The 22,532-nt window shown below is 37.9% G+C and overlaps 1 protein-coding gene across 1 annotated transcript; it reads right to left on the reverse strand.

The window, feature by feature from the left end:
* Positions 1-11,522: 11,522 nt before the first annotated feature.
* Positions 11,523-22,291, reverse strand: LOC147822076 (olfactory receptor 14I1-like). Its single transcript, XM_087197545.1, has 4 exons — positions 22,027-22,291; positions 21,776-21,966; positions 12,746-12,817; positions 11,523-11,831 (listed from the first exon to the last, which is right to left on the reverse strand). Exons 1-4 carry the CDS (start codon positions 22,289-22,291, stop codon positions 11,523-11,525), a joined length of 837 nt encoding a protein of 278 aa, XP_087053671.1.
* Positions 22,292-22,532: the final 241 nt, after the last annotated feature.

The following is a 22,532-nucleotide window of genomic DNA, read 5'->3' on the forward strand; positions in this document are numbered from 1 at the left end:
TTTCTAGAGGGTGAATGCGGGGACATAGTTTCTCCTCACTTCCCACTGAGAACACACAAAGCAGGGCCCGGCATCCAGAAAAGCATGGCAGGTGGCATCTGTCCACTGGGGCACAGGGCTCAGCGCTGCCTAGAGGAGGCCACTGCCCAGGTCTGAAATGCAGGGCAGAGGAGCCACAGTTGGTGGGGAGGCAGTTCAGAGGGTTTAAATAGGTTTCTGTGAGGCAGGGCACTGGAGTAGTAGGACTGGCCCTCATCTCAGGGGATTGGGACATAGACTCCACACTGCCCATGAGAAGGACTGGGCTGGGACTCAGTGAGCTGCAGAGTCAGGTGGGCTTTGAGAGAAGCACCTGACCTCTGGACTCCAAGGCTACAAGGCTCTGATTCCTGAGGGCTTCACCAGACATTTCCCCAGTGCTCTTCCTGTAGAGAAATGTGACAGCAAATGTGAAAGCTACTTAAACATGAAGAAATAAAAAATTCAAAGTGAATGGTTATTGCTGAAAACAAGCCAAATTTATTGAAAAACATTAACCTATGCATCCAAGAATTGTAGTACATTCCAGGCAGGCTCCCAACACAGCAAAGCAAAAACACTGAAAGTCACTGATGGAAATCCCAGTCCCTATAAGAGGAAAATGATTCATCATCACACAGCACAGGGAGTGAAGCCCCAGAAGAGCATCTGACTTCTCACTAAAAGTGGAGAAGGCAGAAGTAGGGAGAGATGTTGTCAGTCCATTCAAATTAAAAATCCTTACATCTGGGGAAAGAGTATTTCTACAGTATAAACATGAGGGGCAAATACACATGAGCACAAGCAAACAAAAGGTGACAAAGTTAATTACTGGCAGATCTTCCTTTCATGAAATGCTAAAGGAAGTTATTTGGGGTGAAAGCAGGTGACCACAGACAGGGATCTGATTTCACAAGAAACAAATAAAAGAGGAAATGTCATAACTAATCCAGAGACAGTACAATTGCACATTGCATTTTCTTTATTCTCTAAGTTGGCTTAAAAAGCAATTACAATAAAAAGGGTAATAGAAAAATTTTATAAAGTTACACTTGCCCTCAATTTTTCTTCTAGCTTCTGTAAAGGACATAAGAAAGTTAGAGAAGGACATAATAAGCAATATGGTGATAGTTGTAACATAGAAGATATAACCTGTGCACCTGAGAGTGCAGCAAAGGATAGGACTGGTGGACCTGTAAGACTGAAGTTTCCATTTCTCTGGGGCTGAGTAGGAAAATAGATCATGTGGAAAGTTTTTCTTAAGTTTGTTTCTCTTGTTTAGCCTGTTTTTTGTTTTGTTTTGTTTTTTCCTATTTAGTTTATTGGTACATTTTAGGTATAGAATACAGTTAAATTCATCATAGGGAACTTGTACCATTACATGAGTATCTTGGTTCTTTTTTTTCCCCTTCCCTTACCCTCCTTTCACCCCCTCCACACTTCTCTATTTGCAAAGAATTTTTTTCTATTTTTTCTTTTTCTCATATTTTTTCTTTTCCCTATTTCCTTTCCCCTGCCCCCCCACTTCCCCTGCACCTTTAGACCTTCTCTTCCTGTTACACAGTATCAATTATACATTTTTAAATGACATTATCAAGATCTAGGAGACATTACCACAGATTTTACAGAGTTTAAAAGGATATAGAAAGCATATTTCAAAAAATATGTTTTGAAATATATTTGACAACTTCTAAGAAGTACCTTGGAAGACAAATTAATGAAACTGACTCTGGCAGAAATATAAAATTTGAATAGCACCTATTAAAGAAAGTATATTCCTACCTTGAAAACCTACCTATATGACAACAGCAGGCTCTTATACATTTTAACTGATAAATTATATCAAGCAATTAAAACAGAAAAAAGAAGGAACACTTCTCCCCTCATTTTAGGAACTCAACATTGTGCTAATTCTAAAACTGGATAAAGATAATAGAAGAAAGAGTATGAACATAGTTAGAAATTTGTTTAACAAAAAAAAATGATTAGAAGTCAGATCTGGCAGTATGTAGAAAATGGTTTTGTTATAGGGATGGCAGTGTTGGTTCAGCATTGGAAGATCCACCCCCAAAAGTCATCATTTTAACAGAGGAAAGGGAAAAGTCATATGATCCTGTCACTAGTTGGAGAAAAAGTATTGGACTAAATTCTACAGCTGTTCATGGTAAAAGCTATCAGGAGACTAGAAGTAGAACAGAACCTTCTCAACACATTAAAGACATGTACTCCATACTTCCAGTGAGAATTCCTTATATGAATGGAGATGATACAATGCTTTCTCCTTAAATAGGGGAACAAGAGCAGATATGTTTACTCTTTATCTGTCCATTAAACTTTGAAACCTAGGGCCCACCAAAATAGTCTGGCAATAAAATGACACCATTAGGATAGTATTGGCAAGGTAGAAGCAAAATCTTTATATGTAGATGAAATGATCATCTACAGAGAAAATGCTAAGAAATCTCTAGGGGCCCCTAGAACTTGTATTTGAATTTAGCAGGATTAGAAAACACAAGCTATATATAAATATTCAGCTCTGTGTATACGTGCTATAACTGAAGAATTGGACATTGAAATTTAAAAGTTATGTAGGGGTACAAAGAACCTAGAAAAGTTGAAAAAAAACAGTGTTGGAAGATGTTTAGTACCTAATTTTAAGAATTCTTCTAAAGCTACAGTAATCAAGGCAGTGTTGGTGTAAGGAAAGACATATAGATCATTTGAATAAAACAGAGAATCTAGAAATAGAACCACACATATATAGCCCACTGAGTTTTGAAAGATTATTTAGCATTAGCAATTTATAGAATATAAACTCAATTCAAGAACCAAGGAAGAGACAGTGTTTCAGCAAATGGCACTAGAACACCTGGTATCTATATATAAAAAATCAATCTCAACCCTTTATTTCCATACATGAAAATAACTTGAAGGGATCTATGAACCTAAATATGAAAGCCTAAATGTATAAAACTTTAAGAAGAAATTATAAGGAAAATATTTATGAATTCAGGGTAGGCAAGAACTACCTAGGATACAAAAGACATGATGTATAAAAGAAAAAAAAAATGATAAATGAGATTCCATCAAAATTTAGAACTTTAAATGACATCATGAAAATTAAAAGTGGTCCTTAAACAGACCATATTTACAATGCATATAACCTATGACCAGAATGTATAAAGAATTCTTGGAGCTCATTAATAGGCAACCCAATTAAAAAGTAGACATAAGAAGATGATAAATAGCCAGTACAGCACAAGGAAAGGTATGCAAATCTAGAATCAGAAAAATACTAATCAGTACAATAACAAGATTGAATTATACACTCATTAAGGAGATGAAGTTAAAAGTTTTAAAAGCCTTGTCATGACTTTTTTCTTTTTGTTGGATTCTCCCCCTTTGCATTTAATTTGTCACACACAATGTATTCATTCTGCTGGGTTTCCTGGGATTGTGATCCTTATTGTCTTTTACTCTGGTATTGTCTAAAATTTTTTGGAGTGCTGGTTTGATATTCATGAAATTCCTGAGGTTCTCTTTATATTGAAAGTATCTTATTTCTCCATCAATTTCTGAAAGTTAGCTTTGCAGGGTAAATCAATGTGGGTTGGAGGCTGTTGTCCTTTAGGGCTTGAAGTACATCACTCCAAGCTCTTCTTGCCTTGAGGGTTTGCATTGAGAAGTCTGCTGTGATTCTGATGGGCTTTCCTTTGCATGTGATTTGTTTCTTTTCTCTCACTGCTTGTAGAATTTTGTTCTTCTGTTGGATTTCTGGAATCCTAACTATTATATGCCTATGTGTAGATTTTTTTTGATTAAGGCTAAATGGAATCCTATATGCCTCACTTATCTGTATGTCAAGTTCTTTCCCCCTCCTTGGAAAGTTTTCTGCCATCACTTCTGTGAACACTTTGTTTATGTCATCTGCACTCTCTCCTTTTTCTTCATTGACTCCAATCAGTCTTATGTTTTTCTTCTTTGTATCGTCTAGCAGCTGCTGGATTGATTTCTCATGTTCCTTTACAATTTTAAAGCAATTTTCTTTTCCTGGTCACTAAGTGAAATCTTTTCTTCTATATCTGAAATTCTGTCCTCACATTGGTTCATTCTGCTGTGCAGACTTTCCATGGGGATTTTAATCTCCTGGAAATCTATTTGCATCTGTTTTATGGATTCCATTTGTTTTCTATGTTGGGATTCCATCATGTTCCTCAGATCCTCTATTTTTTTAATCTGTGTTCTCTCTAGATTTATTTATCATGTCTTGCACCATAAGCAAAATCTTTGCTGTTATCTGAGTAATTATTCCAGATTTCATTTTTCCAAAATCCTCTTTTGTTTCCAGTTCAGAGAGTCCAGGTAGTTGAGTATCAGATTGTTCCATCTTGTTTCCCTTGGGGTTGCTACAGGTGATCCAGAAGTCTGTTTTTGAGGCTTGTTTACATGTCTTCTCATTTCTGTGGTGTGGGGGGGTGCTTCTGGCACCCTCGCAGCTCACCTTCTCTGCCCTAGGAGCTTGGGATGGCAGTGGGGGAGCTTCCTTCCTGGTGCTGGGACTGGCTCAGCTTCTCTCTTTTTTAGCCTGTGTTTGTGGTGGATTGCTTTTGAAATACAGAATCAGCATTGCATTCCTAGAAAAAGAATCCCATATGTCAGGATTTAGAATGCTTTTTTATATTATTGGCTGGATTCCCTAATATTGTTGAGGACTTTTGAGGATATAGTCCTGCGGAGTACTGATCTATAGTTTTCTTTTTTATTTTGTAGTTTTGTTTTTAAGTTTTTGAGACAGAGTCTCACTATGAAGTTCCTGCTGGCCTTCAAATCATTATGTAGCCCAGTCTGGCCTCAAACTTGCAGTGATCCTCCTGCTTCAGCTTCCCATGTGCTGGGACTACTGGTGTGTGCCACCACACCAGGCTTTATGTTGTGTTTTGTCTGGTTTGTATATCCTAGTCACATTGATCTCATAAAATGAACTGGGATGATTCTCCTCTCTTATTTTCGGGATCAGATTTTGATTGTGCAGAGTGGGTTTTAAGGCTTCCGTGAAGTCTTGTACACAACCACATCTGTGTCTATTGCTTGTCTGTCTGCTGGTATTAAAAACTGAATTCACACTGGTTATTCCCATGGCAACTCAGCCACAGGATTGATGCCAGCCTTTCCTATTTCCATATCTCTCTGACCCACAGTGGGAAGCCTGACTCCTGTGATTTGCAGTGTTTGCTGGTCCCCCTTTCCCCATGAGCCCCCAGTCTCCTGATCCCTGGGTGCCTGCTGGGACATCACCCTGACTCTGTCAGCCCTGTCTTCAGCCCACTCCTCACCTAGCTCCAGCTTTTAGTGTTTTTCTGTTTATTACTGTAATGTAAAAGTACCTTAAACTCAGTGACTTATTTCCCACATTATTCCTAGAAGTACTAATGTTAATACCTGACTTTGAATTTTGTACACACCTGGTTATGTTGCTGTCACAGATTCATTTGTGCTTTTCTGGTCTTTATACTTCTTACCCTTTTTATTGCCTTATTGCCTTGGCAGGGATGCAGGGAAAGGAGACAGAAGGTGTTGTGAGTGTTTTCTGTCACTGAATCTTTCATAATTTCATGATCAGATATAGTACTAGCTAAAGGTTTTCTGCAGTTATCTTATACAAGGTCTAGAAAGTTCCTCAGTATTTCTTGGTAGTTAAATCCTTTTAAAAACACTATGAATTTACAGTAATTTTGTTAATTTTCTATTACTTTCATATTTGTAGAGGTAAGTCCATGATTCTCTTTTTTATTTTCTTTGTTATTTTGGAGCAGTGCATGATTGATTTAAAACCTGAAACAGCCTTGCATTCCTACATTCACAGGACTTAGTTATGCTGTATCTTCCTTTTTATATATTCTGGAGTAATTTGATATTTCTTCAGGAGTCCCTATTTGTTGCTCATGAAAATTAAAGACATTATTTTTCTTATTTGTGGTTTTTTTCACAGATTTTGTGCCACAGTACGTGGTAGTGAAGAACAAAATTTAACTTGCTGTTCTTCTTCTAACTTCTTGAGATAGGTGCTTATATCTATGAGTTTCATTTTTACTTTCTAATATATGTATTTAATGTTATAAATTTCTCTATGATCTTGGCATGAGTTGAATCCGCTCTTTCTCTTCACCGATTATATATATATATATATAGCCCCTGATAGAGACCAGTGTGTTCATTTTGTGAGAAGTGGAGAAACCCTGTCTGTCATCTTGGCCTGTAGGGCTATGATGGGTCATGATGTTTGTTCACACAGAGCATCTGAATCTCCTGTGTTTTTGTCCACATCCCCAAGGTCACCTGTTACAAGATGCACAAGTGGAGCTAAGCAAGGTCGGGCCTGTCACTGATGATGCCCACATTCACAGGGAACTTCCAATTCCCTTCCCTTTAAAAATTCATCTCTGATTACCTGTCAAATCACAATGTCAGTGGTGAAATTTTAATCTCTATCTAGTTTCTCTCTGACACCTAGCACTCTGACCACCTCTGAAAGCTGCTTGGTTCCCTTCCCTGGCACGTTCTCCTACCCCAGGTTCCCCTCCTGTCCTCATTTACAGCTCCTCCTTTACCAACTGTTAAAGGCTGGTCAACTCTGTCCTGCTAGAGGCTCTTCTCAGATCACACTGCCCCCTGGTGAGCTCATCTTTATTTCTCACTTTCCCACACCCAATTCTTTCAACCTTCAGTTTCACCCTGGACTTCTTTCTCTGATTTCTGTATACACATCATGCTTCCTGGGCACATCAAGCATAACATGCCCAGAGAGGAAAATGTTTTCTAGCTACACTAAAGTCACTGGTCTGTTCTGAATCTATCATTCATCCTCACTTACTACCTGATCATCACACTACAGGGTCCCTCTCCTCTAATAGGTGTATGAGGCTATTTAGATAATTCCCTTTCTGATCCTGGTCCCTTCCTAAGTTCCTTCCTAAATCTTTCTGTTGTGTCTCACCATTTACCTTTGACAAGGTTTAATTCCTTTGCAAGGTGTGCACTGCCTTCCATGAGGCAACACAACTTCCCAGTCTCTTCTGTGCTACCCCTCCTCAGATTGCCAAATATTCCAGCCCTGGAAACCACAAGGTGCATCCTGTTTCCATCCTCCATTCATCCTCTCTGCCCAGGTTGCACTCCTGTTTCAGTTACCTCTTCTTTCTAGATCCATCTGCTGGCTTCTTACCTATTCAATCTCCAGCTTCTTCCTCTTTATGCTTCACATTTAATCATGTTCAGGAGTGATTGATTTTACAATCTAAGTATATTTTCAATCCATCCACTTCTCCCTAACTGTGCAACTACCACCATGGTCCACAATACTATCATCTGTGGTGTGGACACACACAGCCAGTCCTCAACATTTCTATCTCCGTCTCTTCAAAATGTTCTTCATTATACAGCCACAGTAGTCTTTAAAATGCAAATCTGGTGGCATCATTTCATTCTCTGAAAGTCTTAAATTATTTTAAGGAACAAGGAGGTTAAAGTGTAAAATCTTTTCAAGAGCTATGAGAAACTAAAAACAGTAAAATTTTGAAGAAAGTAATTTTTAGGTGACACAAATAAATGAAAAGGTCTCTGTTTTCCTGAATTGGAAGAATAAGAATTTGTAAAATTTTTAAATGCCCATAATTCCCAACCATCTACAGATTCAATGAACTTCTTTTCAAAATTTCAATATTATTTTTCTTGAAACACAATCTTAAATTTCTTGGTAACTTAAAGTATTATAAGCACCCAAAATAATCCTGAAGAAAATAACAGGGCTGGAATCATTGTAATACCTGACTTCAAAGACTACTACAATTTTCCAGAAACACAAACACCCTGAGAGTACCATAAAATCCAGTTAGATTCACTATTGAATGCTGGAGTTCTCTTTCAGGTGATTGTTGACCTATTGAGTCAATTGGATTGGATAACTGAAGGACACTGAGATTTTCATTTCTGAAAGGTAAAAAGAGGGAGAGAAGAGGGAGACCAAGTGTGTGCTGAAGAAGTGTGGAAAAAGAAAATGTGTCATGCACACATGGTAGGCCACAGCAAGAGAAAGAAGAGAGTGGTCCTGAGGCCAATGGCCACCATCTTTGTTACTGGTATTCTAATGTCATATATGGCATCCTATGCAGGGCTTGGAAGCACTTCTGCACATGAGTGCTGGCTACTTTGACAGGTCTTCTTGATTGACAGACTGTTTTAGTTACTTTTCTTGTTGTTGAGACAAAATACCAGACACCCAAAGTGAAAGGAGGAAAGGTTTATTGTAGCAGAAAGCTTTTAGTGGTTTCAATTCATAATTGGCTGTCTTCAAGGCAGGGTAACATGACAGAGGAGCATCACAGAGGCAAAAAGTTCCTGGGGGACAGAGGTCAGCAAAGCAAAAGGCAGCAAGTGACAAGGAGCAAGCAACAAGCAACCACAGCAGCCTTCCTTCTGTTCCTCATATTCTTTCCAGGCTATATACCCTTCAGGTTGGAGCACACATACCCAGGAGGGCCTTTCCATAATCAACTACCAGAACTATGACAAACCAATCAACTATGGCAACCTAATTTAGTAATTACCCACCCTTGATCCCAGTATCACACACTTAATCCCAGCATGACACAGTCTATATCCAGTCACCTCTGAAAGTCCCGCCCTATGACTGCTTGAGGCTTTGGGTGGACATCCAGAAAGGAGCCATATGGCAGGTCATGCCCAAATGCCCAGCTGCTTTGCCATGCTGTAATCTTCTGCCTCACACTGACCCATAATTCAAGAGAGAGAGAGAGATCTCAGAAATAAACCGTCACTCAAAATCAACTCAACTATTTTAAAATATCATGAATACAGAATAGTGTATGATATTGAAAACAGTTTATATTCAGAAGTAGAAGAAGGAAACAGGAAGTTTATGTGATATCATATGCAAAAGTCAACTTAAAAACTCCATCCTTTAAGGCCTTGTTCTGTGTAACTGCTAAAAAAGAATGTAGGTGCATCACTTCCCTCATTCAGCTGGGCAAAACATCTTGGATTTGACTCCTAATCTCAGACAAAAGAGCAACAAAGCAAAAATTCACATGAGAGTTCATTAAACTAAACATTTTTTTCATAACAAATACAAAAGTGTAGAGAGTGAAGAAACGATTTGCAGACTGGGAGGAAGTATTCACAATCCATATACTGATATGTGACTAATGTGGAAATATATAAGGAACTGATGCAACTCGATGTGGAGAACACAAATAATCCAGTCCAAGAGGACAGAGGACCTACATAGACTGTTCTCAGAAGATTTAAAGTGGCAAATAGATGCACAAAAAACATCTCATCACTACCAGTCATCAGGAAATGTAAACTAAAACTGCAAGGAGACATCACCTGACATCTGTTAAGATGGATATTGTCACAAAGATGAAAGGTGACAGTGTGGGTGAGGTGTAGAGTAAAATCGACCCTGGACCCCCTTGGTGGGTTTGGACATTAGCACAGCCATGTAAACTGTGTGGAGGTCCCATAAAACAATTACTACAGAGTTACCATATGATCAAGGAATCACCACCCTCGTATCTATGGACTGGACTGAAATCAATCTACTGATGGTATATCTGACCTCTCTTCATGGATGCATTTTTAATGTAGCTAACATATGGAAGCAACTGAGGTTTCCTCATCAGATAAGGGGTAAAGAAAATGCCCCATATATACAGGGTGGAATATTATACAGTCTTAAAAATGGGAGAACTCTTGATTTGCACTAACATGGCTGCTCCTGGAAGACATTCTGCTATGTGACATAAGCCAGATGCAGGAATACAACAGTGAAATCTAATAGTGTTGAATTCATTGATGTACAGAGTAAAATTAATTTTACCATATCCTTTCAGAGAGTGTTTGATTGCAATGAGGAAATATTGATCAAAGTACATAAAATTTTAATTAAACAGAAATAACTTGTTTTAGTGATCTACTACAGAGAAAGACTACTGTATGAATAATACATTACATAGTCTTCAATTCCTGAAATGAATAGATTTTAAAATTTTCACACTCCAAAGTTGTAAACATAGTGGGTGAAAGATTTGTTAATTTGTCACATTTAAACATTCCATATTATAAAGCTTATATCAGTCCATGCTATAAGAACATACAACTATTATGTGTCAATGACAAAATAAACAAATTTATAAAAAATGAAAAATTTAGAAACAAAAGTGTCCCAGGGAAAGAGATTAAATCATAATAGAATATTACCAAAAAATATACAAACACATATAATATGGAATTTTTAAAACCCCTTAAAAAATAAGTTCTAAGTAGAAAGTGAACCCAAAGAAGAACATAAGTGACATAGGTTTATAAATTAACACTGGAAATTAGAAATGAATTTACTTGTTCATTCAAATATTTGGAATAAAAACCTGGACAGAAAGTCTACATATAAATTTAGGTAGAAGTAAAGAAATGGGGGAAAATAAATTCACATGAAACATTCAGAATTGTTAACTCCCTACCTTTGTAAGAATGTTATTTAAATATAAATTTAAAGTGATTTTCCCTTCAAAATAGCTACAAAAATTACCTAGGTACAGACACATTTTGAAAAGTAATGTGTATATGTTGGTTAGTTTGTTTGGGGCAAATATTTTGTGACAAATGCAGAAATCAAATCAAGATTTACATATCACATTCACATAGTTTTCAATGTCATCTATACCTAGATAAAGCTGGAGAAGATATGTAGCCTGCTCAGGAATGAAACATTGAAATTTGAGGTATCTCAGGCATCAGAGGAGGGTGAGATCTTCATTGGGGCATGAGCTTTGGATGACAGGAGGTCCATGGTGCCAAACACCACTTGCTTCTGCCAGGATCAATAAGTACAGAGGCACAGGGAGCCTGATGCACTTGTTGGTCCAGTGCTGGACTGGGGCTAAATGGGCACCAGTGCCTTGATGTTGAGGTTTTCCCAGGCAGGGCTTCTAGATGAAAAAGGAGGGAAGTTTGGATTCAGGTCTGAAATAAAATTTGCTAATGTTTACTTTAGTTAGGAGAATGCAGTTTCAGCTCTTTGGAGTCAAAAAATAAAACATTTTCCATTTTGAGTGAATCCATTTGATGAAAAAAAAAGTGTTCCACTCAGTGCAAACATCACCTGCTGCTCTCCAGCCAAATCCCAATGGCAGTCATCATTCCATCTGTCTCCATGCTTCGAACTGATGCATTGTCTTCCTTATGCAGATAGTTTGATGAGTGAATTAGCAGGGCTGTATCTTTTCATCCAGAGCACAGAGAGAAACCAAACCCTCCCAAACAACATTTTTTTGGAGATCAATTGTTATGTGTCTTAATTTGCATTTAAGGAAGCAAAATTAATTTAGCAGATGTAGCAAAGGGGCCTGTGAGGATCTCAATGTTGATCACTCCATCATGTCCTCAGGCCTGAGTTGTACCATTGTCTAATCACCTTGTTAGTTATCCTAGCCTGAGTGGAAGAGGGAGTGCAAAGAGCACAGTGCAGACGGCAGGGTCTTCTCACAGGACCACTCAGTGTGCTTCTCCAAGTTAGTCAGATCCAGCACCTGAGGTTCTTTTCTCTCAACAGCACAAGCATCTATTAAAGGTGAACACATAACACATATCTTGCTCCTTAAAATGCCTTTCCTTTTAGCTGTGGCCTGCCACAGACTCAGGGTGATGATGAGCCCATGGTGCAGAGGGTGGCAAATGGCCACGTAGCAGTCATAGGACATGACCACCAGGAAGGCAATCTCCACCACTCCAAAAGTCTAAACAGAAAAATCTGTGCAGCACAGTCTCTCAGGGATATGGTCTTACTGCCTGTCATGGAATTCACTGTGGCCTAGGGAACAATAACTGAGATGCTGCTGGGGTTTAGGAGGGCCACATTGCTTATAAACAAGTACAGGGGAGAGTGCAAACACGTGCCTGTCAAGATGACATTGAAAGTCACAAGATTCCCTGTTAGTGCCCCCAGATAAATCACTCAGAATAGCATACCTAGCAGAACCTGGAGCTCCAGGGAACCTGCAACATCCATGAGGAAGAATTCTGTGAAGATGGTGAGGTTGTCCATGTTTGCCCAGCTGCCTTGCTCTCTACAGAGTCAGAGGTTAAAGTGAGCACAGAATGCTACAAGCAGAATGCAGAGCGCCCATTAGAACTATAATAAAATGCTGACATTGGCACTGTGTGTGGACTCCAATTGTAAATTTGGCATAGAATAAATTAAGTAAAGTGTCCTGAAATCTAGTGAACTTACATATTTCTGTTTTGATTTTCTTTTTCTAAATGTCTGATATCCCATTAGATGGCAAATTCATAAGATGAAAGACTTAAGCATTATAGTTGTTAAAATGAACTCAGGCCCAAGTAATGTTTCATTTATTCAGTACATATAAATGCCTTTCTAATCCTCTCTGGCCTCCTCAAGCATTTTTCTCATTCACTTAATCTTTCCATGACCATTCCGGAGCTTCTTCATTGAGCTTCTCTATCAGGCCTGGGGCTGGGGAATTTCACATCTCCTACTTGTTCTCTAGCTGCAAGGGCTGTAGAATGACTGTGATGTGGTTCTTCTGTGGCTGATGCTCTTGTCTGTACTTTCCTAACAGATCTAGGGCATAGATCTGAGCTTTCTTTGACAAGGACTTTGATCTAAATGACACCAGGCCTGTCATACCGCTCCATTTTCTTGCTTAAGGATCTCTTCAGAACTCATATGTGAGCCTTCTTTCCCTCTTTGCACCATCATCTGTGAAAGATGTGAATTCATTTGAGACATAAAATTCTATTTTCCTATTGGCAACTTATGGCCAGTTACCCACCTGTACATTCTAGTCTGCATATTTTAATCTAAAATATTCAAAAACAACATAAAGCTGTTTGAAATAGTCCTCTAAGCTCAAGCTTAATTTAGGAATGGATTGTAATACTTAATGAGATTCCAATATTCTATGCAGACCTTTTCTCTTCTTGCTTTCATAGGTTTTGATAAAAATCTCTTTTTGCTGAAATAGTTATTTTAAATACAATTTACTTACTTGGGCTTTTTTGAACCATTTCAAATCATAAACAAACCATGTAAAATTTATTTTTGCAATACTAAAAATGGTTGTGTTGAGAGTTGAATGCCTGTATTATTTTATTTTCTTTGGTAAAACCAGAATTGTGTGATTATAATATTGAAAATATTAGCATTAGCACTTTTTAATACTTTAAATACAATTAATTTCCATTGCAAACCCATTCATATTTTCTGCCTTTTATGTGCATAATAGCAATGATTTGTTTACTGTGATCTTCTCATATGTCTTGGTGTGGTTTTACCTAAGTATTTTACATGAACTGCTTTGCCTGCTCTGAATTACCAGTGGTTTCTTCTCTTAGCCTTATTGCTCTGCATGAAGAGAAAATCCTTTGAGCACAGGATGTTACTATGGAAATCAGTGCTGATTGACTAAGCTAACAGTGCTTACCTGGTATAGGTCATGGATGAAAACCACACTTCAGGCCATTCTTAATTTCCTTTATCAAAGTAGTAGCTTAGATATGGTCATTACCAGTCTCCTTTCCATCTCCATCTCTCCTTATCACCTGTCCTTTCTCTGCAATCCAAACAAAGTCTCAGGTTCCCTGTTCTAAATTCACACTACATTTCTTACATTTCTACTCATCACAGTGCATGAAAATCCTCCACATCCTCTCCTGCTTCTTCAATTCCTAGTGATATTTTTAAATTATTTGGCTCACAATTTTAAATTGTGGGCTGATGGATGAGTATGATGGCCAATTTTCCATAAATTATTAAAGGGATGAGATAACATCTAAAAGATCAGGATTATGATTTAATACTTTACAAGACAGAACAGTTTTTAAAAATATCCCACGATAAAGACCATACTATATATCTAAACTTTTTTGCCAATTAAAAGACTGTTTTGGCTCATGTGACTTCATCTCAATGAAGTGCTCCATAAATTTAATCTGCTTACAGATTTTTTCATTATCCTTTTAAATCCATATCAAGAAAATATTTAGTTCATGGGCCCTGCTGATTAATCCAAGGTAATTTCCAACCACTAGGATTTCTGTCCTGTGACCTGGGACATACACGAAACACAGATCTTTGAAGAGCATTTGAGGGAAAATTGCCTAAAAAAAACATCAGAATCCAGAACAATCTGCCTATTCTAAGAGAACATATACATCCTAGGAGGCTGAAATAGTTAAGTTGGCTTAAGAATTTCAAGTATTTCACAGGTAGTTGGTATGATTTATTCATTACTAGTGTTAACGAAAACACATTAATTAATATGTAAAAACTTGCCTGAGCAGCGGACTAACGAGTCTAACCTCACTGACATGAATATTGTATTGCACAGTGTTAAGAACCTGGGCAGAATCCTTTCTCCTGCTTCTTTCTTCAGTGAGTAAAATACAAGCTCCTCTTCTCAGTGAGACTCTGAGTATGGGACACACTCAGCCCTGCTTCCAAAGTAGTTGTGAGCCCGGTAAGTCTTCACCAAGGATGCATGAGGGTCACACTTCTGATGAGCTCCAGGGACCTGGTGATCCCAGCCTCCAAGGAGACCACATTTCCTTCAGCCTCTAATTGGGAAAATTCATTGCCCACACCATTGAGATTAATCAAATTTCCAACAGAGTTCAGAAGAGATAGTTTAGAAGTGTGGAATTTAGTAAGAAGGAAGCATTCAAAAATAATGCATACATCACTGGAGATTCAATAAATTTTCAAGTTCCTGTCTGATCATGGAAGGAATTTACTTATACTATAGTAAATCCATTTGGCATTAGATAGCCCAATATACCATTTTGGGGTAAAGTGGCTTTGCTCTGTGGGTTGATATTTTTCAGAGAACCAGTACATGTTCCAGAAAGTCATGCACCATGCTGGAAATTAAAAAAATTCAAATCAGAGTTTGAAATATTCATTAATATCCCTTAGTTCCCAATCTCTGATTATTCACTAATTTATTATAAATTGTTCTTGTTCTGAGTTGGCATGGAATAAATGAAGAATACCACCACTTATATGAAACTACCATTACAACACCCCTTCCTCTAAGTGTAAAATGATGCAAAGTAGGTCTTTGTGTGTGTGTGTGTGTGTGTTCAACTAAACCCACATACTGCAACAGAATTAATGAGGAAATATGTGAATTCACTTGCCATCTACAGACCCAGAAATCAAGCATATTTTAAAAAGAATAAAAGTTTTCCCCTTGGTATTAATTTAATGCTTTGGGATAAAATGTGTTTTCTTAAAGAAATCTATCTCTGAGATTATGTGACAGGATGCTTACAGTTGTTAAATTGAGCATTGTTTGAGAAGACTTGGCTTTACTTGATTAAATGCTCTGTAGATTTTTCCCTTGACCTTACCTGGTCCTGGGGTTTTGTTTGATGGGATATTTTATATTGCTGATTCAGTCTCTTTACTCATTATTTGTCTGTTCAGATCTTCCACTTCTTCTTCATCTGAATCTCAGTAGACTATATGTTGGTAGGAATATGTCTATTTCTTGTAGCTTATCCAACATGTTGGTGTATAATTGTCCATTGTACTACATGTTTTGTATTTCTGTTCCATCAGGGATAATATCTTCTCTTTTATTTCTGATTTTATTCTTTTCAGCCTTTTTCTTCTTTGAAAATCATTTTGTATAAAAATTTGATGACTTTTGTTTATTTTTTCAAAAAATCAATTCATACCTGTATTCCTTTTTCTATTGCCTTCATATTCTCTATTTCATTTATTTATGGTTTATATTTTTACATTCCTATATCTTTTAGTTTGGGGCATAGTTTATTTCATCTTTCTTGTTGAGATGCATATTAATTTCTTTGAGATATTTCTTTTTGGATATAGGTTTTTAAAAATTCTAGTATAGATTTCCTTTGCTGCATCCTTTATTTTATGTGCTGTATTTCTATTTTCACTGATTTAATGATATTTTAAAACTTCTCTTTTAATTTCTTCATTGAAATTTTGTGTATTCAGGAACATACATTTTAACTTCCAAGTATATGTGGATATTCAATATTCCCCCTGTTTTTGATTCATGGTTTTATTCTATTATATCAAGAAAAGATATCTTATATAATTTTAGTATTCCAAATCCTATGACCATTTTTGAGGAGTACAATATGATCCCCTTTGAGAATCTTCCATGATGCACTGAGAACAATGTGTTCTGTGTTTGTTAGACAGAACCAAGACAAGGAGTCGGAGAGACAATGGAAGAGGGTGACAAGGAATTGAGGAAACTGAGACAAGCCCTGAGAAAGCAGGTGCACATGGGAAGGAACCACACTGATGTCTGCCTGGACATGAGTGTGCACAGAATCTGTTCTCCTGCCATCAGAGGCCTGGCTGAAAATGGAAAATACAGGGTTTCATTCTCATGTACCCAGCAACACAGCCCACTGAAGTCTGCATAGAAAGCCCTGAGCTTGGTGACACCATCACTGCCTGGCCTGGAGCTTCCTCAGCTGGAAATGACTTTTTCTTGTTTTCTCTGAGAAGCTACCTTGGTGCATCTCCACTTCTGCTGTCCTGTTGTTACTTCCCATAGTTTTGTTCCACTGTATATAGCTCTCTGAGGCTGTCTTGTCAGGTCTGCCTCAGCTTTGGTGGTGTTGTCATGTATTTATCTCTTCTTAATTTCTAAAGGAGAGAATTGCACTGTAAAATGCTCATGATGGAGATTCTTTTCCCCTTTGACACTTTGAATCCATCACCCTTGAAAAATTTCTAATCAGAAGTCTGCTCAGGTTTTGTGAGATTTTTTATCTGTGTGGATTTCTGCTCTCTTGGCTGGCTTCCAGATACTCTTTGTTCTTTTGAAAATTTGTAATATATTTTGTAATATGCTTTTTTGGTTTTTTTGCAGGGGTGTTTAATCATGGTTGGAGTCTTGGTGCTTCTTGAATCTTTATGTCTGTGTCTGTCCCATAATATGGAAAGTTTTAACCCTGGGAAAAAATAAAAGACAACTTTCAGTAACCACCATGACTCTGGGATTGGGCTAAGACACACATCCTAAGATCCAGCCTGGACCCCAACAGAAAGCAAGAGGAGCAAGGTTGGTGTATTCATGGAAATATTCTGAATGTCCACTAAATCTCTAGGAGAGGTTCAATTAGAGGAATCTTCTGCTAAAACCTTGAGCAGGAGACTACATCAAATAAGACAGCAGCTCAAGGCTCCAAGGAACATGAGGAATCAAGACAGTAAACAAAAGAAACAAAACTGAGCTCCTGTAGCTGACCTGGGACAAAAGGAGATATGTGAATTTCCTGTGGCAGATTAAAAAAAGAAAAAAAAAAAAACAAAATATGACAGAAGCTCATTGAGCTACAAAACACAACAAATTTCCAACCAAAGAAAAGCAAGAAATACACATATGAAAAAAATAGGGTTTTCTACTGAACCTATAGAATAACAAAACTAATGAATCTTAGAAACTAAAAATATATTAAACAAAATTTATGCAATTATAGAGGCAAAGATATTCCACCATCTTCCATGTTCCAGGTGGAGATATAGTCATATTGGTGCATAAATTAGTCTGCTCTTGAATGCCTATGAAGAGGAGATCCAAAGACAGAAGTTACAGTCTAAGTCCAAGGCCATGTGCCTGGAGCTCCCACATCCTAGTATAGGAAAAGATGGACATCCGAGCTCACAGAGAACCCACTGTTTTCTCCCTTGGTTTTCCTTATCTCAGCCCTCACTGTGTTCAGACACTGGCCTGGATTAGTGAGGGTTATGTTCTTAACCTATTTTGCTGTTTCAAGAACTCATATTTTCCAGAAAATCTCTCACAGAACATTGGTAAAAAAAAATTTTAGTTGATATCTGGGGCTTCATGAGCCAAATATAATTGATGTATAAAATTACCATGAGATTACCACTTGCCACCTTTATGTCAATATTGTTTTGATGGGTTAAAATGGCACATCTTAGGTATTGTGAGTGGTACATGTAACAGAATTGTATAATTTTCCCTACCCAATATTGTTAATAAAATAAACAGGATATTTCTAAGTTGCAAAGTTGTCAGTAGAAAAAGTAATGTAGTTTGAAGCTGTTTAATGTATCATCTGCATGAGCAACCTTCACCTAACTTAAAGTCAAGTGAGTTAAGAGGAAATAATGAAATATATTTGCACTTGAAAGATCACCTCTGAATATGAGAAAGTTTTGTCTTTTTTCTTGCCAAGTGTTACAAAAGTGAAGCTGAGAATAATCTTTGCAAGCAATTTAATTCTGGGACAAGTTAAAAAAATTAAGAAGAAAAAAGTACAATAATGCCTCCTCTATCCTTTCATGAGACAGTGAGGCTAATGATATAGGCACTGTTAGGAAACATGCTCTGTCCCAGTGCTGATGAAGTGTATGTACCTCAAGAAAGCCCAGGATTCTAGAAAATATGACAGAAAAAATTACAAATTGAAAGATGTAGGTGAAATGGTTTGCTTCTATCTGCCTCCTAGTGATCACTGGAAATGATCAAGAGTAAGCTCTGTGACTGATATATGTGTATAAAATTACTCCAAACAGTGAAGGAAACAGCTCTCTATACAAGTACCCAAGCAAGATAAGACACAGCTTTCTCAAGGAAAAAAAGCAGTGTGTGAAGGTGTGTGATTAACACTTGTGTCACACTGGATAAGACTTGCCCAGGTGATGGGTTTGGCACAGATCTGGGTGTATCTGGATGGAACTTACTGAAGAGGGAAACCCCAGCCAAGTGTAGGCTTGTAGCCTGGATGGAAAAAGAAGGTAAAGAGGGAATTCTCCATTTTGCTCCTTTGGAGGAGCTCCTGTCCTGGCCATCACCTTCAGATGTCCCTCTCCAGCTTCCACTGCAGACTTCTTCTTTCTAGTGGGTTCTGAGCATGGACTCACCTAGGACTTTGCAGTAAGCTCAAGGCCTTTGCCTGACTGGATCCTCTGGCTCTGCAGGACACTGAGGGCCCTTTGTATCCTTCTACTTGTGACAGTGCAGGTGGCACTGTAAGCCTACATTGCGACTCCTTTATACCACACACACACACACACACACACACATATATATATATATATGATTAAAACTGTTCCTCAGTGAAGTGCGACTGATACTCAAGCTTTATTTCTTTATTTGTTGGGGGAATACAGTGATTTCTCTTCTAAAGTAAAATGATTTTTTTTCAAATAAGAAAGAAAAGTGTATGTCAAATGGGTATGAGAAGGTTGTGGACTTTTAGTAGAATATGAGTCTTGTGAAAAGAATTTTAGAGGGCCAGGAATTTAGCTCAGTTGTTCTGCTGTCGGCCTCCCAACTGCAAGATCCTGAGATGGATCCCTGGTACCAAAAGAAACATAAATTAGATATGACTGAAGTGGCTAAGGAGAGAATAAAATGTTTTTTATATACTGAAAATTGAGCATTAATACAAAAATACCTTGATGTGAAATATGAATATTTTTGGAGCATTGATGTTCTGCCAATGGAAAACTTTTAAAGTGGTCTCCTTACCTTTTTAGGTAATTGACCTATGCAAAGGTGACTCTAGGTTTTACCAAGATAAGTTCCTGTGTATCATCATTCTTATGAAGTTGCAGGTCCATAAAAAAATCCAAGTCTTCCCACTTAATAGAGACAAGGCTTTTCTATGATTGTATAACTTTCTGTATTTTCCTTTGAAGTCTTTAAGTTATCAGTGATTAAGGAAATAACTTCTGGTCACAGAAGTGTTTTGTTTTTTATTTTAATTTTTGTTAGTTCCCATTTCCAGTATGTAGTGTTCAAATTACTTGTGGGGAGATGACACAAGTACATAACACATTTTAATTCTTGTTTCACACCCTTCCCCCCAAACCTGTTGGGGTCTTTTACATTTGCAAAAGGTTTATCTACATATTTATTATTATTTATCTTTTATCTTTTATTTTGCTTTGTATTTATTTCTGGATTTCTTACATAGGAGATAGTATGCAATATTTGAGAAGTGTGTCTTATTTATTTAATTTAACAGTATGGTCTTATGGTGCATCCACTTTTCTAAAATGGCAGAAGTTTATTGATCATCATGGCAGAGGAGTTGAGGAATTTCAGGCATCAGAGGAGGCTGAGTCACATGCAGATATTCACCAGGGCATGAGCTCTGGATGACAGGAGGTCCAGGGAGCCAAACACCACTTGATTTTGACAGAAGCAATAAGTACTGAGATATAGGAAGCCTGATGTGCCTGTTGTTTCAGTGCAGGACTGGGGCTAAATGGGCACCAGAGCCTCAATGGTGAGGTTTTCCCAGATAGGGCTTCTAGATGAAAAGTTATGGGAACTTGGATTCAGTTCTGAGACACAATATTGTTAATATGTGTGTTAGCCACAGTACTGCAGGTTCAGTTCAGGTAATCAGAAAAATAAAATTTGGTTTTGGGTGAATCCATCTGTATGTGCTATTTGATGCAAAAAGTGGACCACAGAGTGCAAGCAATGTCTGCTGATCTCAAAGGAGATTCCAGTAGAAGTTATTTCATTTGTCTCCATGCTACACTCTGAGTTGTTTTTGTTCCTTATTCACAAAGTTTGAATGCATAAACCCTGGCCTGCACCTTTTCATTCAGAGCACAGAAAGAAAATGCAAACTTCTAAACTACAATTTTTTGAAGGGCACTTTGTTTGTCATAATTTTCATTGAGTGAACCAAAAGAGTTTTCACAGATGTAGCAGAAGGGGCCTGTGAGGATCTCAGTGTTGATTGCCCCATTGTGCCCTCAGGTTCAAGTTGTGCCCCTTTCTAACCACCTTGTCACTTATCCCAGCCTGAGTGGAAGAGTGAGTGCAAAGAGCACAGTGCAAATAGCAGGATCTTCTCACAGGATCACTCAGTGCACTTCTCCAAGTTGGTCAGATCCAGCAACTGATGTTCTCTCAACAGCACACGTGTCCATTAAGGTGGAACACATGCATGTGCTGCTCCTTATGATGCCTGTCTTCTTTCTAGTCAACATTGTTCCAAATTGTTTAGCAACAATTTTGTCAATGTACACCAGATGTCTAGTGTTTTAGGAAACATGCATAAAATATATAAAAAATTGAGCAAGATATTTGACAGGAAAATTTATATTTCACTATAACAAGTCCAGACAATGAAAAATAGAGAACTAAAAATAGGTGATCCAAAAGTGTAGCTACTAATTAAAATCATATCATAGATAAGAATTAAACTATTTTCAAAAGATAGTTGATATTTTGTTTTAGTCAATAAAACCCTTGAGTGGGAACTCAGATTATCTACTGAACATTCTTCACAGAGCAGAGTTGATCTCCCTGTTGTATAGAGAGTAGATGATGGGGTTCACAAATGGGGGACCATGATGTAGAACATGGAAGTCAGCAGATTCTTAAGGGATTGTTTCTTTGCAGAGGGCCCTAAGACAAACACTGATACAGAAATGAAAAACACAAGGAGAATCACTAACTGCAGGGTACAGGTGGATATAGCTTTGTCTCCGGCTTCCACTGAGTGGATTTTAAGTACAGTTGAAAATATATTAATGTATCATAAATATAAAGATATTACATGACAAGACAAGGCAAACACATCCAACAATGATTACAAATTCAGAGTACTGGACATCTGGTGACAATATCCTCAAAATTTGAGGAATATCACAGAAATATTGGTGGATCACATTGGTCTTGGTGAAGGGAAGCCTGAACAGAGCACCTATGGGGTTAGCAGAGTAGACCAGAGGAGAGGCCCAGGAGCGAGCTGTGGCCAAGGAGCACAGACTCAGGGTGATGATGAGCCCATAATGCAGAGGGTGGCAAATGGCCACATAGAAGTCATAGGGCAACACCACCAGGAAGGCAATCTCCACAACTGCAAAAAGGATAGTCAGGAAAATCTATGCAGCACAGTTTGTCAGGGATATCATCTTACTGCCTGTCATGGAATTCACTATGACTTTGGGAACAATAACTGAGATGCTAACAAGGTCTAGGAGGGCCACGTTGCTTATCAAAGAGTACATAGGAGAGTGCAAACTTGTGTTTTTCAGGATGACAGTGACAGTCACAGTCACAAGATTCCCTGTTAGTGCTCCCAGATAAATCACTAAGAACGGCGCACCTTGCAGAACCTGTAGCTCCTGAGAGCCTGCAACATCCATGAGGAGGAATTTTGTGAAGATGGTGAGGTTGTACATCTCTGCCCACCTGCTGTGGTCTCGGCAGAGTCAGAGGTTAAAGTGAGTAGGTGATGTTAGGAGAAGAATGTAGACCACTCATGAGAACTACAACATGACTTCTAATCAGGAGCTCATGATAAAGTAAATGAATATGATTATTTTGATATCCAGTGAATGGACATTTTTTTCCATTTTAATTTCCTTTCCCAAACTGCTCATGCACAGTCTATTGGCTTCTACAATCATAAAATGACTGTGA

The sequence above is a fragment of the Heterocephalus glaber genome, unplaced genomic scaffold (genome assembly GCF_053883595.1).
Source record: "Heterocephalus glaber isolate CG9 unplaced genomic scaffold, H.glaber_assembly_v1.0 deba00001673, whole genome shotgun sequence".
Lineage (NCBI taxonomy): Eukaryota > Metazoa > Chordata > Mammalia > Rodentia > Bathyergidae > Heterocephalus > Heterocephalus glaber.

Coding starts and splice junctions, on each gene's coding strand:
- LOC147822076 (XM_087197545.1), bottom strand. CDS start 22,291: ATGTACAACCTCACCATCTTCACAAAATTCCTCCTCATGGATGTTGCA. Junction 12,818..21,775: donor TTCCCTTCACCAAGACCAAT/GTGATCCACCAA, acceptor CATCTTTCACAG/ATGATGGTGCAAAGAGGGAA. Junction 11,832..12,745: donor TTAAGCAAGAAAATGGAGCG/GTATGACAGGCC, acceptor TTTTCTGTTTAG/ACTTTTGGAGTGGTGGAGAT.